The sequence below is a fragment of the Tympanuchus pallidicinctus genome, unplaced genomic scaffold (assembly GCF_026119805.1).
Source record: "Tympanuchus pallidicinctus isolate F22 unplaced genomic scaffold, pur_lepc_1.0 scaffold1, whole genome shotgun sequence".
Classification (NCBI taxonomy): Eukaryota; Metazoa; Chordata; class Aves; order Galliformes; family Phasianidae; genus Tympanuchus; species Tympanuchus pallidicinctus.
The window spans coordinates 54956724-54972855 of NW_026294618.1; the positions used below are offsets into that span (position 1 = coordinate 54956724).

Here is a 16132-nt window from a genome sequence, read left to right on the forward strand (position 1 = left end):
AACTGGGAACTGCTCTTGACCAGACAAAATCTGAAGAAAACAGAAGCAGCTCAGAGTCCAAAACAGCATTTCTTCCTAAAAAGAGAAAAAACTGCTGACCACAGAAGGCAAAAGAACTAGAAGACTGTTATAGCCAGAGCTTCCCAATTAACTCAGTTTCTCACTGAAGGAATTCCACGTCCACATTTGTCAGTCTCAACAGAACATTCATAAATCCAGAGATCCCCTGGATCTATGAATGCTAACATAACAAAAAAGGGTAACTTGCTCAGTATCTGAAGTGTGAAGTGGTGAAGCAAAAGAGATCTCTTTCATGTCTATTTTATAAGCTTTACACATAACAGAACCCACTTGTTCTCATGTTCTCTTCTGCAGGCACTCATGGATTTCTTTCACTGCTGCTCCCTACTTTATCAGAGCAGCAGACAAAAGACAACTAGAACTTTGATAGCAGAGGTAAAGTTTACTAAGCAGAGGGCCAAGCTGCTTGTTCTGTGTGGATTTCATAGCAAGTTATGTAGAGAATGTAGCAAATACATATTTTAGAAACAAAAAGAAAGGGAATGCCTGGCTGCTACGGACTGTGAAAGAAATGAGACAGTGTGATGAAGTTCAACAGTTAGTAAAAATCAGGAAAAAACATCTTGAAAACATTATTTAAGAAACAAATAGTTCCATAAGCTCTAATTTTAGTCAAAATATTAACTTCTGAAATTAAAACCGAAGTATGGAATTTGAACAGCAAATTCTAACTACTCAGCAGATCAGACTGGGCAGTAACAGGGAATCCAAATGGCACTGTACTCTGTGCAGGTGGGTAAGAAAATAGAAGATGCACAAGGACATACAATGCATACAGTTCACAGTTCAATTGATATAAGGTTCTTCTAATAATCCAGATGCATAAAACCAAAAGATTAAGCAAAGGCAGCTATTTCAAACAGTAGATCACAACAAATCTGTAAATTAGGAACTCCCAGTATTCTGGCAAGAAAAGTGTCAGCACTCTTTAAAGTAATTTTAGATGATACAACCTAAGAAGTTGTCTAATATGGTCAGCTCTTCAGATAGAAGACAAGAAGACAAAACAGCCTGCAAGACAGAAATGTCACTACTACACACATACAAGATACAAAGGAAATTTTATTGTATGCACTCTGAACAAAGACTTCATACAGAGAAGCCAGTGACAGAAATAATACAGGGTTTATTTATACACAGAAGTTAGACTACACGTTAGCATATCCCTCTAAAAAAGTCCTTTTTTTTTTTGTGAAGACAACTCCCTCATATTACAAGCATCTAACAGGCAGCCTGCAGTGTACTTAGAATAAGACAAAGCTTCACAAATAAAAGTTTCTCCACAGATGCAAAATAAACTGAAATATTATTTGCATATGAAATATGGAGCTGTATTAACAAGCTGCAAAGAAAACCAGAGGAAACCATACTACAGTGTTAGCTACCATCAGCTGTATAGAATCAGCTATATATAATACACTCCAATCAAAAGTTTACACTGTTTCATTATTTACACTCAGGTGCAGAGACAGCACACACCACAGCTGCCACACCAATAATTACATTTCTTTCACACATTTATTTCCTTTATTTCCCAGATTTAAGACACAACGTCCCACAATAGCAAGATACTTTTTTTGGTTGTGTGCTTCTTAGAAAGCATCAGATTCACAAGTTCAGCTGCTGGGAAACTAAGAGGCAATTTCACATGCCTACAATCCAAACTTCAACAGCATAAGACAGAGACGTTCTAGAACACATTACAGCTGTTCCACAAAGCAGCACTGCCACTTACACACAGTACCAAGTTTCAGCAGAAGTCTCCCTCCATCAGTTAAATATGAGGTCTCACTTTCCACACTGATACTTGTTTAACTTTGTCAGTTCTTACAAGGCTAGAATTTGCACTTGTCTTCAGGCTGCAACGTCCAATCTAGGAAAAACAGGGGCAGCATTAGGTAAAATTGTACCAAAGACAACCAAATGAGAAGACGTTTACAATGAAGACAGTTTAAAAATGTTCTGTACTCCTAACCTAAGAAAATAAGATAGTAAACCTGTGAAATTACTTCAAGCGCATTTATTCTTCAGAACACTCATGGGTGAACAATTAGAATAAGCATATTCATCATACTAATCTTGCAGTTAAGCCTCTAACCAAAAGAGCCCGTCTTTCTTTATCTACACGCTAGCACTCCAGTCGCTCTTCCACGGCTTTATAAATTCAGCTGCTAGATCTGGAGCAACAGATCCATAAATAAGCTCTTCCTGGATCTCACTTCTGTCTTCCCATCTAGAATCAGGTATGCTAGCCATGCAATGCAGTGGTGCACAATATAAGCCTGGCTGTTTTGTTTAAACAAGTTTCTAGCTGTCTATATTTTTTCACGTGCTCTGCAACAACATTCAGAATCTTTACTCAGAATAAAGACGCAGCATTTGTAGAAATGATGCTACCACAAGAGAACCACAAGAGAAATGCTAAATCCAAATCTTTCATTTTCATCTTTGAACACATAGCAAGTTTAGGCAGACCTCTTGTAAAATTAGTTAATTAATAGGCTTACTAAATACACAGTTTCTACACACGAATAACTACTAATTACCATCAAGCAAATGTCCATACCTCAGTAAGCCACATGCTACATCTTTCAAGATATGAAAAACGTATATAAAAACATACCACTGGGATTTCTGGACTGGAAAATGGGGAGCTATCGAAAGATCTGTTTTCTTTGTCCAGTGAATCATCCTCATCTTCATACTTATGTGCAAATTTCTGTTTTAGTGCATGAGTTAGTAGAGCAACTGGATCCCAATCTGAGCTTCTCCTTTTTTTTGGTTTAGACATAGGAGTACCTCCAGGTGACCTATAAAGAAAATGTATTATTACCTGCCCATAATTATGTGCTTAGCTATCTAAAATCCCAAGACACGACTTTCATATACTCCCTGTCCTATCCTAGGTCACACAAATAATGCTGCTCACATTATTTTCAGCAATTCACCAAATAAGACTACTAACAGTACACTTAGGAACTTGTCAGCCAGACTGTTAGCTCAAAAATGCTGCTCCTTAAAGAAAAGTGGCAGTAAATCAAGTGGTAAGGTAATGGATTAAAAGAAAAAAATAAAAGAATGGTTTTTATAACAGGCTACATTTCAGAGCTATTTTTAAGCATATTAGTGGAAAATGCCTAGTATGTTGAAAAAAGTTACGAAATATTTTGATATAAACTTCAGTAAGAAGTACAGAGAAAAAAGAGAGAACTTACACAATTTCTCAGAGCAATCGTATTTAAAGAAAAACAGCACCTCCTTTAAGTAAATACGCATCCAGATGAAAATAAAGTCCCATTTATAAACCACACTTGAACTCGCTTTAAGCATTACCACTCCCACCAGGGAGGTGGTGGAGTCACTGACCCAGGAGGTGCTCAAGAAACATTTAGATGTTGCACTGAGGGACATGGTTTAGTGAAAAATATTGGTGACAGGTGGATGGTTGGACTGGATGATCTTAGAGGTCATTTCCAGCCTTGGTGATTCTATGATTATCTAAGGAAATTTATCGAATTTGGCACAAAGGCTTCTAAGAGATTTTCCATATAAGCGAGCACCTAAGCATCCAAATATGAAATGTTTATAGTCAAAAATTAGACAAGTTGTTTTCATCAAATCCAAAATTGAAAGATGGCAAAAATACACCAGATCTAAAGAGCACCTAGCACCCCAGTGTCAACATAAATATGGAAATTAGCGACTAGTTCAATAAATTAAGTCATAAGAGGCCATGCTAACTACTGAGATATTTGAAACAAATCTATAACTCACACTTTTGCCTAGTGAAGTGCTATTTCACAGAATCACAGAATTGTAGGGGTTGGAAGGGACCTCTAGAGATCAATTATTTCCAGATAAATGAATTGTTCCTAAAGCACACTGACAGCAATGAGCTCAAACTCTGACAGTTACAGACGATGTGATTTAACATGAAACATGGAAGGACAGAGTTCACCCTTCATATACAATCAAGCTGTTGGAGCACTTGCCCACTGTGTAAGGTGGTGCTCAGGTGGTAGAAGCAGGGACCCCTCACGTTCTGGAGAACAAAGGCCTTCTCTTCCCTCTAAACTGCTGCCAGGTTGCTGCCTGACAGGCTGGACAACAACGTAAGCCCAAAGGTAGGAGGAAGGACCGCAGATATAAATTTCTTGTTAAGTTCTATCTCCAGAATTCAAGTAGATGCCTAAATCCAGGAGCACTTCAGATACACAACTATCAGTTCCTCTATGCCCCTGCTCAACATGATGATCATTCAAACTGTAATTATAAACATTTCACTTCTCACTTTCTTCCTTCATGCTATGTGAAATTATATAGAAGAAAACAAGGGCTGCCCTGAACGTAATTGCCTCCTATTTTATGCAACCGGCCCACAGTGGGGATTGCTGGCAGTATGGCAATAGAGCTTGAACTTTACTGCCAATATTCTCTTATTCATTAGATACCCTATTGTTCTTGCATACCATTATTTTTAAACTCCAGAAGTTCAGAAAAGACATCCAACAACCTTTATCACATCTAACAAAGCAGACCAACACTGACACAAAGACACGTTACAAGCTTTAGTAAACAAATTTTGTAACCTGTCAACAGAGCTTAAAATCAAAATAGTAGACCATGAAAAGTATTATAACACAACTGCACTACTTAAATTCATGAAGCATCTTCAATAAGTCACAGAATGCATTTAACAGTTCAAAGGAAAGAGAATATTTTGGTTAAGTTAGTTCCCAGTGTTTCCCAAAAGATATGTCCTTTCACAGTGAGTGTAAAAAGTTTACCCTTTAAAGCACTTTCCAGAAGAACCCTGTATGCAACTTTGTAAGTTATTTTCAAATAGACTCAGTCTTGAAACAAAAGACACCCACACACCAAAAGTCAAACAACTTGAGATTTCTATTCTAACTCAGGACAGTAGTTTTAAAAATTGTGATGTTCAGCATTTTTAATCTAAAAGCCGCACCATGAATATCTCACACTTTAGTCCAAGAACTTAAACATTATAAACTTCAGTTTGTCAGTAATAGCTGCTTGTTAAATTGATCGTGGTGTTCTCTGCTGCTGTTTTAACTGCTGTGATGACTGCACAGCCTTGGATAATTCAGGCACGCATTCAGTTCAACCTACCTTTCAATAGCACGCAACTGAACTTTGTTTAGATCTTTCAAAACATCCATCATGCTAGGAATGTTCTTCATCCTCTGGGGATCAGCACTATCACCCGTAGTTGAAGCACTGTTTCTTGCAGCACGACGCTGTTTTATAAGTTCAATTGCTGAATTACTAGCATCAACACCAGATGGTGCAGCAGAAGGAAGTGGGGGAGGAGAAGGAATTGCAAAGTGATTGTGAGAGACGGACAATGGCGTAGAAGTCATGGTTGGCACTGGGTAAGATCCATCTGGAATGCTGAATGTTCTAAAGGGCTCTGAATGCAGTCATAAAAGAAAAAGAGGGATTTTATTTTTAACACTCAGTAGTACCTTAGCAATTAACATTAAACCCGAGTCATCCTAGACATTGCTTAAGTCCAGATAAGACGACCCACCCTCTCATAGCACTTCCTTACACAACTCATGCATCATACCACAGAAGAAAATAAGTGACAAGATCAATTTTGGTTTTAAACACATAGATTAAGCATACATGAAATAACAGTACTGAGGTGGTTTGGGCTGCTCCAATTTTCTCCATTTATATCTTTGATCTTTGCACTAGATTAATCAGGAACCTGAAGCAGAAAGCACCCTGCAGCTACATACAGTTCATTCTCAATGGTACGAAGGTTACAATAAACCAAATGAAGTACCAGCAAAGAAAACTACAAAACACATAAAACAGATTACAAAACTGTATGCAGAGCACTAAGGAGAAGTGTCAGCAGAGCTAAGCTGAAAGATAAGAGGCCTCAGAACTGTTTAAGTTCACTCGGCACAGTACTCACTACACAAATGTAAACACATCAGTCCCAATGCTTTGACAGCCACAGTGGAGTTAGTGTACAAGGAAAGCAGGATCTCAAATCATTTAAGGGAAAAATCAGAAGACTGAAGCTCGGACCAGAGATGAACTATCTTTGATGCTCCAAAGGTGGTTACATACCTACTTGGAGCACCTGTTTATCTTAAATCCTGAACCTGACTTCCTCAGAATGTTTTTAACCATTTGATGACTTGATAACTTGTCAGAAGCTGTATGTAACTCTAAAGTTAAAATTATTATTTTTTAAACAGTAACCAGTGGTTTATTACTAGTGCTGTTACAAAATTCCTTCACAAACATGAAAATGAATATAGACATCACATAGGATCAACTGCATTTGAAATTGGCAAGCAAGCCACAAAAAGTCAAAGGGTAAAGAGGCTGGAGGAGAAAAGTTTTTAAAAAGTAATAAACAAACAAGCCACAGCAGCAACACAACCATCACAAAACAAATACTACGTTCATAAATGTTGTTGGTGCAAGTAACTTCAGGTGAAGAAATGAGAGATGTTCTATATCAATCTCAGAGGCATGGCAATCCATGAAGAAGACTCCTAAGGCAGAAAAAAAAACAAAACAAACCAGAATGGCTTACGTGATGGAATGCTTCCCAGTGTCTGTGCTGCAACAATTGTGGCGATCTGAGTACGAAGAAAAGTTAGCTCTTCTTCGAGTGCAGAAATTTTCTGGAGTGCTGCTTGATCAACAAGACTGTCTTTTCGTGTACTGGTTTTTGAAATACTTGGTATGGAATCTATAGATGGATGTAAGTCACGGTAAGCTGTACTTTTTTCTTTTCTCCATAATTCAGTCCTAGAAAGGAATAAAAGACAGTTTAAAAGGTTCAGCCAGCAAAAGAAATCTCAAGACTACACATCTGTCCAAGCAAGTTATTACCATTCTGCAAGACCTAAAATTTGCAAACTATTTAAGAAAACAAAAAGCTGAAATAACTTAAACAGTATTTTAAATTTCCAACAGTTAAAGTAAGATACAAATCCTTGAACAGTCATAATCAAAATAGATCTTTTACTTGGGGATAAATTAAACGAGGCTGCAGTGCAGGACTGAGCTGCTACTATTCCATGACTGTGGTGCCTCTCCCTTTTCCCTGCATGAAACAGGGAGAGTCAGCAATGATCTCTTCAAAATTACTTCACACATTTTAGTCATTTATCAAACTCTGCAAGATGAACACTGTAAGCAGCAAAGAACCTGTAATCTTTCAGAAAGTACAATAGAGGATAATTATAAATTTTAATACTTGCCAAATAAGAACCTTATCTTTTCTAAGCTGTATATGTAACACAAATGCATTAGAGAATTGTGCTACAGCTCTTGTGTTTCAACTTTAAAAGTTATTTCAAGTCAGGCCCTGCAGAAATAACTTTAAATACAGAATGAGCATAAACTCAAACTAACAGCATTCAAATAATTCAAACTAACAGAATTCATTCAATATTCACTGAAACGAAAACAGACCATTCTCCTTACATCCATTATCCTTTTACTTAAAACCACACCTGCAACATTATTTTCTTATTTGTGAAAATGTTGTTTTTCATACTAGGTCAGAAGGAAGAGATATGCATTGCACCTGACCTTGAAAAACATCCCACAGAGCCAGGAGAGAAGGAGGAAGAACAGAAACAACAGAAAAATGAAGTGTGTTGGATCTGAGCTAGAAGAGCTAAAGAGCAGCACAAGCAAAGATAAAACAGGACACACAGTTCCTTTTCACAATACTCTTACTCTTTTAGTACTTTGCAAGTGCTTCAAAACAACTTTGGTAGTTCAATGGTAACAGATGAAGAACCCAAAGATGAAAAACAAAAAAAATCACAACTTCTGTAGTACAAAGTGTCATTTCAATTTATTAGCATCTTGAAATTTCAATACCAGCAAGCAGTAAACTAAGATAACAGAAAAACAGATGTCAGAAAAGCAGTATAAAGCTCGATTACACTCCAGAATGTAGATATGGATACAGAAGTATCCACATTTAAATCTTGCTTCTGACTTCTCCTCTGGCTTTGAACATATCCTATACAAGGAACAATAAGCCAACTTCCTATTTTTTTCTCTAGAGGGATAGAGAAGGGATGGGGGGAAGACTTGTATACCATCTGTCTGCAAATTTCAGAATAATCCGTCATCTTACAGTACTTACATTTTCTCAATGTACAAAATTTCCTTCAGCATGTTATTAAAGAACTGCATAGGTGATATTCAAGGTAAATTTTTAAAATAAAGAAACACAAAGACTGTGGAGCTCTAGTTGGCGTTTGCAGGAAAAACAATGCCAAAGCTCATCCAGAGTTAAAACTGTTCAGCGATGTCTCAGCAAAAAAGACTTCTTCAAGTATGTTAAAGGCAAGAGGAGGACTAATGAAAATATTGGACAGCTACTGGATGAAGCCAGATGTTTGACAGAGATTATGAAAAGGCTAATATTAATGATAGACCTTGTGTTGCCCAGTCCTATGAGCTGGAAGACCATGACTGCAAATTTCCATTTGTTGATACAAAATTTTAAGGAACCAGTTATATCAGTTAAATGCTTTTAAGCCCACTGAGTTTGGTGGGATTCAGCCAAAAGTACTGAGGAAGTTAGGAGATGTACTAGCTGGGCCCCTCTGTCAGCAACCTTGGGAATACAGGGACTTCTCTACTGACAGGCATCAAGATAACTATACCCCAATTCACAAGAAGGGCACAAAAGACAACCTTGGAAATTACAGACATGTCAGTTTAACTTCAGTGCTTGCAGAAATTTTGGAGATTATCCCAGCACCACTGAAAGACACTTAAAAGATAATGTAATAATGCGCCCCAGCCAATAGGGGTCCACAAAGGAAAAGTCCTGTCTCACTAATTTGGTATCCTTCTACAACATCACCTCCCTAAGTAGAAGAGGAGAAGGCAGTGGATTTAATTTTCCTAGATCTTAGTGAGACTGTTGATATTGCTCCACAGTAGTATTCTGTACAAATCATCCAACAGTGAGATGAACAGGTACACAATACACTGGGTGAAGAACTGGCTGAACTATAGGCCTCAGAGGGTTGCAATCAATGGGAATACATCTAGCTGGCAGCCAGTTGCTTTTGCCATTCTCCACGGTTCAATTTTGAGGCCAGCTCTATTCAATGTATTTTTCAGTCATCTGGATACAAGAGATTAATGCATCTTTAGTGAACTTGTTGATGATACTGAAGTAGGAGGTGCTGTTCACTTTCTTAAGGGATGAGAAGTATGGCTGAGGTATCTATACAAACTGAGCAATCATCAGTAGCACAAAACTTAAAAAGAACAAATACCAGATTCCTCAGCTGACATAATGTCAGACAGATATATGTATACTGGGAGAGCTGGCTGGAGAGCTACAGAGCAGAAACGGACCTGGGATGCTGGTGACAGCAGGCTCAACACAAGCCAGCAGACAAGAGGGCAAACAACATTTTGGGATGCATTAAACACAACACAACCAGCCAGTCAAGAGAGGTGATTCTCCCTCCATATTTCAGTGGTAGAGCAGCCTCACCTGGAACACTGTGTGCAGCTCTGGGCTCCACAAATTAAAAAGGTATATTAAGGCCCTTGAAAGTATCCAGAGGAAGGCAACAAAGGTGAACAGAGGGCGGGAAGACATGTCTGGTGAGGAGAGGCTGAGGACACTGGTTTTGTTAAGACTGCAGAAACAGAGTTTAGGGGAGACCTTATTGATCGTTACAACTTTACAAAGAGAGAAAGCTGAGAGAAAGGTCCAAATCTTTCTCCATCGTACCAGTGATGGGACACATGGCAACAGCTAAAAAAAGTGTTATTGGAGGTTCAGACCAGCCATTAGGGAAGTCCTCATTACCAAGAGAGTAGTTTTGCACTGGAAGAGGCTTCCTAGAGAGGCAATTGATGCTCTGTGTCTGTTCGTGTTTAGAGGGCATTTGGATAATGCTCTTAATGATATGCTTTAACTTCTAGTCAGTCCTGAAGTAGTCTTACAGCTGGAGTTAGTGATTTTTATAGATCCCTCTCAACTGAAACAATTCTACATTCTTCAGTCCGTTAAAGTAACAAACTTCACACATGCAGCACTGTAGCAATTAGATTCAAAGGAGGCATTTAAATATTTTTTCTGCATTTTCTCCTTTATAATGTTTATCAAAATATTTGTGAACTAAGATATCAATAAGAAACACTTTATGCTTTGTTGCAACATGTTTTTCTCAAACTTCTGCCCCTACAAAATACTTCTTGAGTAAAAATGTGAGTTAAAAACACCACTAATTCATCTGATATGCCATTAGAAGGAATGGCAGTACTCAGCATCAGAAATCTTTCAGATAAAAATATTCTACACAGGAAGAAATTCTGGATAAAAAATTTGCAGGCTTGGTTTAACTGGAACACTGAGAAAGCTTGGAAACAAGATGACAAGAAAAAACCCAAACATTTACACTATTACTCTTTTCTATGCACATATTTTACTTCCACTTACCTAAATCTAGCAAATGGTTGTCCTTCCTCATGCGCTACCCACAGGACATCAGCAAGTGATGGAGCTACAGGTATTGGAACCATGCTTTGTTCATCATGATCCAATGGACTCAGGTGGTGAACAAACTAAGACAAAAATACGCATAGAAAAACTGGACTTAGTGCACACCAAAAATTTTGCCTCAGCAAAAAAGTTTTAAATAGCTTTAAATAGTAAGCATGTTGAGAAAGTGAGCTTAAGGGATGCGAAGTATCAGTTAAGCTTACTAAAAAGATCAAGAAAGCTATCACTGCCTTCAGGAATTAGAAGATGTAAGCAGTTGAAGCTTATTTATAACCATAAATTGCTTACTTGAAAATAAGGTCTTGGGTAGGGCTCTAAGGAAAGAATTGTCCCAAGTCTACGAACAACACTTCGAGTAGATCCATATTCCTTTCTTTGGCAAACAGATATGACCTAAAAACGAGAACACCTTATAATAGAGGGACCAAAATTGAAGCCCATTGTTTTTATGTTGAAGGATATTAAAAGGTGCAATATTCTATGCGATTAAGGGCAATGCAGTCAGGTTAAGGCAACCTTCCCACACCTCAAGCTGAAGGTTCTAGAGGGTTTAGCAGCCTGCTTCCAAAACCACACGCAGACAGCCTGACCCAGCACGTATGGGAAGCACAAAGGCCATCGAGGAACGCGGCAGGTACATCGCATCACTAGCAGGATTCTGAGCTACTGAATGAAAAACAGCGCATTTTTGAGCAACCAGACGCATCTACGCGGCTCTCAGGAAAACCTCCCAGTAAAGAAGCAACACTGGCGTACCGTACCTTGGCCTGGTACCTCCGTAACGCCGCACACAGCTGCTGGACGCTCCCTCCAGACGGGACCACGGAGGAGAGGCGCGCTCCGACCGCACGGCTTCCGCCCAGCACGCGGGTTTCCAGGAAGGCGGCCTGTCGGCGAAGCACCGAATGCAGACAGAAGAACCAGGGAACGGCCCAAGCTCCCAGGCAGCTCCGCACCAACGGAGCGGACCCCCCGGGACACGCAGCGGTGCCTCCCGCCGGCACGCGCCCTCCGTCCCCCACCCGGGGCAGCGCTCCCCCTCCTCGCCCAGCTCTCACCTGCTCGGGCGGCCAGCCCAGATACTCCAGCAGGCGCCGCAGGAGGTGCAGCAGCAGCACCATGGCGGCACCGCGAGGCGCAGGGGGCCCCGGCCGGCACCCCGCGCGCCTCGAGCCCCGGCTGGCGGCACCTATCAGCGAACGGGGGAGGGACGGAAAAGAAGTCTCGCCAATAGAGAGATTGCATCGCTCAGCACAGCCGATGGAGGGCCGGGGGCGGGCCGCTCCCGCGGGGCGCGTCGGGAGGGGGCAGTTTGAATGCCGCCGGCACGGCGGTTGGAGCCTGCCGCAGCTGCCATCGTTTGCGCCTCGAACGGCCTCCGCGGCGGCCAAGGAGGAACCGCCTCCGCCGGCAGAAGCCCGTCCGGGGTGTACGGCTGGTGGGCAGCGAGCCGCGTCTGCCTTAGCTTTGGGAGGACGGGGCCTGAAGGAGGGTCTTAACATTCTCCGTGGACATCGCACCTGTGCGCAAAGCCTCGAGCTTGCTTTGCATCTCTAATCCCTGCTCCTGAAGGCAGGCAAGCAGCATCCAACATATAAGAGAACAACATGAATGCTTGTCTTCTTGCGTGCTCAAGTGAAACAGGGAATAACAACTTTAAAAAGTCTCTATTAATGCCTTCCTATGATGGTATCAACAGAAAGTCACTTTACGTTAAATATTAATTTCAGGATAGTTGAGGTAAAGTTGCTTTGTCTTTGGCCAACATAAAACAATGTAGTCTCTCTCCCAGGACCCAAAGGAAGTGAAAAGCACAAAAAGGACTGTCCTCACTCTGGAACATCAAGCATTCAGCTCTTTAGGTAATCAAGCAATAAGCTTCCATGAGTGGTCCTTTCAACTAAACAACAGTCTGAAAACACAGTTAAGTAACTCAGTACAGCAAAGTAATGTAGGGGATTTTATGAGTGAAGGAACGTGGAGTGTGTGCAAACTGTGTACACTGTACTCATGAACAAAAGAAACTCCTCGCAGCAGCAGGACTTGACTGGGCGACAGCTGTTCAGCTGGTAAGCACTAGTACAGGGAGTATGCCACATCCATACATACCAGCTGCATCCTATTGGGAGAAACTAATGCACTCCAGTTGAGAAGAGTCTCCAGCACAGTAATACCTTTGCCACCCTGAAGAAGTGTCCAATTAACTACATTTGTCCATTAATTTTAACTGTTGAAAAAGCCTGTAGTTTTCTCACTGGGCAGCTGAAATAATGAGTCAGAGAAATAAACTACATTTTAGGTTTGCATGCAGTTGATCTTTTGATTTGTTCAAAGAACTACAGCAACGTAGGTTTCAAGAAAGGACATGTGATATTATCACAACAGACAAAACTGGACTGCTAAAAGTTAGTACAATATGCAAAGCTTTTTTTTGTTAATCTCACCAAGATTTGAGCAGCACTGTCTCGTTACTTCAAACCAGAACTTGAGCAACAGAAGAACCGTGGAAATTTTTCTCCAGCTGTGTAGTTATTGCTATATTTGTTCAGAATTCTGACTGTCAAAGAGCAGCTTGCACTGTTGTCAATAACACTAGCTTCAAAGTTGTCAAAAAGTTGAGATAAATTGCTAATCACAGGGGCATCATCTTTATTCATGTTTACAGGTATGTCTCAGTAACAGCTCCTAAGTGTAAACCTATCCTGCAACACTTGGGTGGAATGCAACTGCTATATAGCCTTCTCATGCAGTTACTCTTGTGGCTATTATTCATAACTCGTAATATGGACTGATCTTGAGACAAAATACCAACTTATAAGTCCTATTTCTGCTGTATTTAGAAGACTATACAACAGCATTTGCCTTCAGAAAATAACATCCACCCACTGCTCTGTCATCTCTTTACTAAAGGAGGGAATATGTCCACAGAGCTGGAAAAAGGCAGGTATCTCAAATATAACTGCACAATGGAGGTTGTTTTAGCTTAACTGCATCATCATCAATAACTGCTTCGGTTTCCCAGGTTTCAGCAGGAAAGTGGTTCTTGCTAACTTGAATCATTTATTTCTATGCAATTCTAAAGAGCACAGATGTGACCTGCTTCATCTACTTACCAAGGGATTTCATGAAAGGATAGCTTTAATAAATGAGGAGTGATGTGGGGCTTACAAACTGATGCTTTTGGAGGCAAATGAAAGCTACAGAGCGAGAATTCTTCTGCATACTCACTAAGTGCCAACACAGCAAAGCTAACGCAGGAAAGGTTTCACTGTTATGCAGGTGTTTGTTTTTACTGTTATGCTACTGATTGTTTCTGGAAAGTAAATACTTCTGAATTGAGAAAATGAACAACAGCATAATGTCTAGACCAGCAACATAGCTGCTACAGTTTAATTTTCCTATAAAAATGAATTTGATTGAATTTGAAATGATTTCCTCTGAACTGTGTACCATGAAGAGATAAAGGAGATTCATGAGTTCTTTTACTGCTGGAGAGCAATAAGTTAAAATGAATTACTTAATTCAAAGTGTAATTGAACATCTGATACAGGAAGGAAGCTTGAACCTTTCTTCTCCTACCCAGGATCTGTCAATGACAGTCTTTAGCTTTCAGCAAGAGAAATACAGAATGCACTAAATACTTCCTATTTACCAGTCACACAACTATTTCAGCAGATCTGAGAACTTCAAACTACGTTGTCCTTATTAATTCTAACACAACTGTGAAAATTCACTATTCAATATACTGAAGGACTAGATAGTATGGTAAATGCTTAATTTTATAGTCAAGAAAAAGTCTGAGCCCAATTTCATTTCTACTTCTTACAGATCTTTGAAGGAGTGCAACTTGCATCCTGGATTATCTGAAATGAAGCACTCAAACTTACAGCTGTCACTGTCACTGCTGTAATTAAGAAATTATGTTTATTAAAAAATGCACTCAAGTTAAGTGGAATAAAAAAAAAAGGATTTTTGTAATCTAACCTACAGATATGTCTAAAGGTAAGGCTACGTAACAATCACATGCCATTATCAAAGCAATCCATAATAGATTACCCTGCATATTCAATGAAGCTGAAAACTCAGGCAAGAACTACTTTTCAAAAACAAACAAACAAAAACAAACCATAACAGGTCATCACAACAATCCAGCTTCAACTTGAGCTAGACCATGCAGACTTTATCTGTTCTGAGGTTATGATAGTAAAGTTTGGTCCTACTCAGTTTCAGACAGATGTAGTAGTCCCATTAAGATAGGCTCTGACACTGTCAGTATACCACTTTATTGTTCTGCTTTTTTTTTTTTTTTGCTTCTAATTCAGTATACATAAGTTACATGCAAGATTTACTTAGAAAAATAATCAGTTCACATTTCAAATGGTTATTAAAAGATGAACTGTATATACAAAAGCAAGTTTTGCAAAAAGGGTATAGTCTGTCTAAACTTCTTTAAATGTAAGGCAGAAATTATCCTTTAGTACCTACCACTGAAGGGCAAATATTAATCCTATTTCCCTTCCTACACAGATGCTGGCACAGTAGTGCAATCTGAAATCCACTGTCTTCAAAGTTAGAACACTGGTTTTTTGCCTTCTACTATTTAACATGGACAGGTCAGCTAGTTAACTACTAACAAAGCTAGTAGGAGAGCATATGTATTTAAGAGAAATAACACTTTCATTTTAATCAAAGCACTTTTTTTTTTTTAAATACTGTAGACTGACTCCTACATTTTAACTACAATACTGAAAGGGCACAAGTATTTGGAAAAAATCAGTGTAAAAGACTAACTCATTTTTCACATCCTCTGCTAACAGCTTTTATCAAGTTACAACTTCAGACTTATACACTGGATAAAGTGGAATATTAAGAGTATGTATTTCCAGGGCATGGGAACAGAATACTTCATATAATCATTTAGTATGTTCCAAGTATTTTCACTGATTCAAATTTTAATGTAACTTGCTTTATGTATTTTCAGGGGAATGTGTTGGGTTGGTGTTTGTTTGTTTTCCCTCCAAGATCTCACTTAAGGTTGCTGATGTGATAGAAAACTTAAAGACTGACTCTTGCCAGATTACTTACCTGAAGAGGGGATTCCACATTAAAAAAAAAAAAAGTAAAGAGGCAATTTAACAAATTGAAACCAAGACCGACATAAATGCAGCATTGATACTGCCATCAATTTCTTAACTAAAATGTGGAAGACTAAGCTAATGACTTAAAGCTGAAAATATAATCTTTGTTGACCCTGAAAATGCCACCCCTAATCACAGACAGCACCTTTATCTTGCAGTGAGTTTAAACTACAGGTTTACAAAACCTTAAACATAGTACTATGTTACCCTTGACAAAAGAAGTGTCTTTAGATGATGGAAGACATCACAAGGTATCCATAATACATGACTAACCTGTTACGGACAGGAGTTACAGAATTAAGACAGCTGTAGATAGTTTTCTACCAACTGTAGAAATGGCAGACAGCACTCCAGCTTTCAGACC

At 39.3% G+C, this 16132-nt stretch overlaps 1 protein-coding gene across 1 annotated transcript; it reads right to left on the reverse strand.

The window, feature by feature from the left end:
• Positions 1 to 1125: 1125 nt before the first annotated feature.
• MTFR2 (mitochondrial fission regulator 2) lies at positions 1126 to 12500 on the reverse strand. Its single transcript, XM_052680734.1, has 8 exons — positions 11689 to 12500; positions 11392 to 11517; positions 10919 to 11023; positions 10568 to 10692; positions 6665 to 6882; positions 5215 to 5515; positions 2705 to 2891; positions 1126 to 1954 (listed from the first exon to the last, which is right to left on the reverse strand). Exons 1-8 carry the CDS (start codon positions 12130 to 12132, stop codon positions 1856 to 1858), a joined length of 1605 nt encoding a protein of 534 aa, XP_052536694.1. The 5' UTR covers positions 12133 to 12500; the 3' UTR covers positions 1126 to 1855.
• Positions 12501 to 16132: the final 3632 nt, after the last annotated feature.

What these genes read in the sequence shown, in the direction of transcription:
- MTFR2 (XM_052680734.1), bottom strand. Translation starts at nt 12,132, where the DNA reads ATGTTAAGACCCTCCTTCAGGCCCCGTCCTCCCAAAGCTAAGGCAGAC. An exon ending in TACGGAGGTACCAGGCCAAG is followed by an intron (nt 11,024 to 11,391) that starts GTACGGTACGCC and finishes TCTCGTTTTTAG; the next exon opens with GTCATATCTGTTTGCCAAAG. An exon ending in CCAGTCCAGAAATCCCAGTG is followed by an intron (nt 1,955 to 2,704) that starts GTATGTTTTTAT and finishes TGTTTTTCCTAG; the next exon opens with ATTGGACGTTGCAGCCTGAA.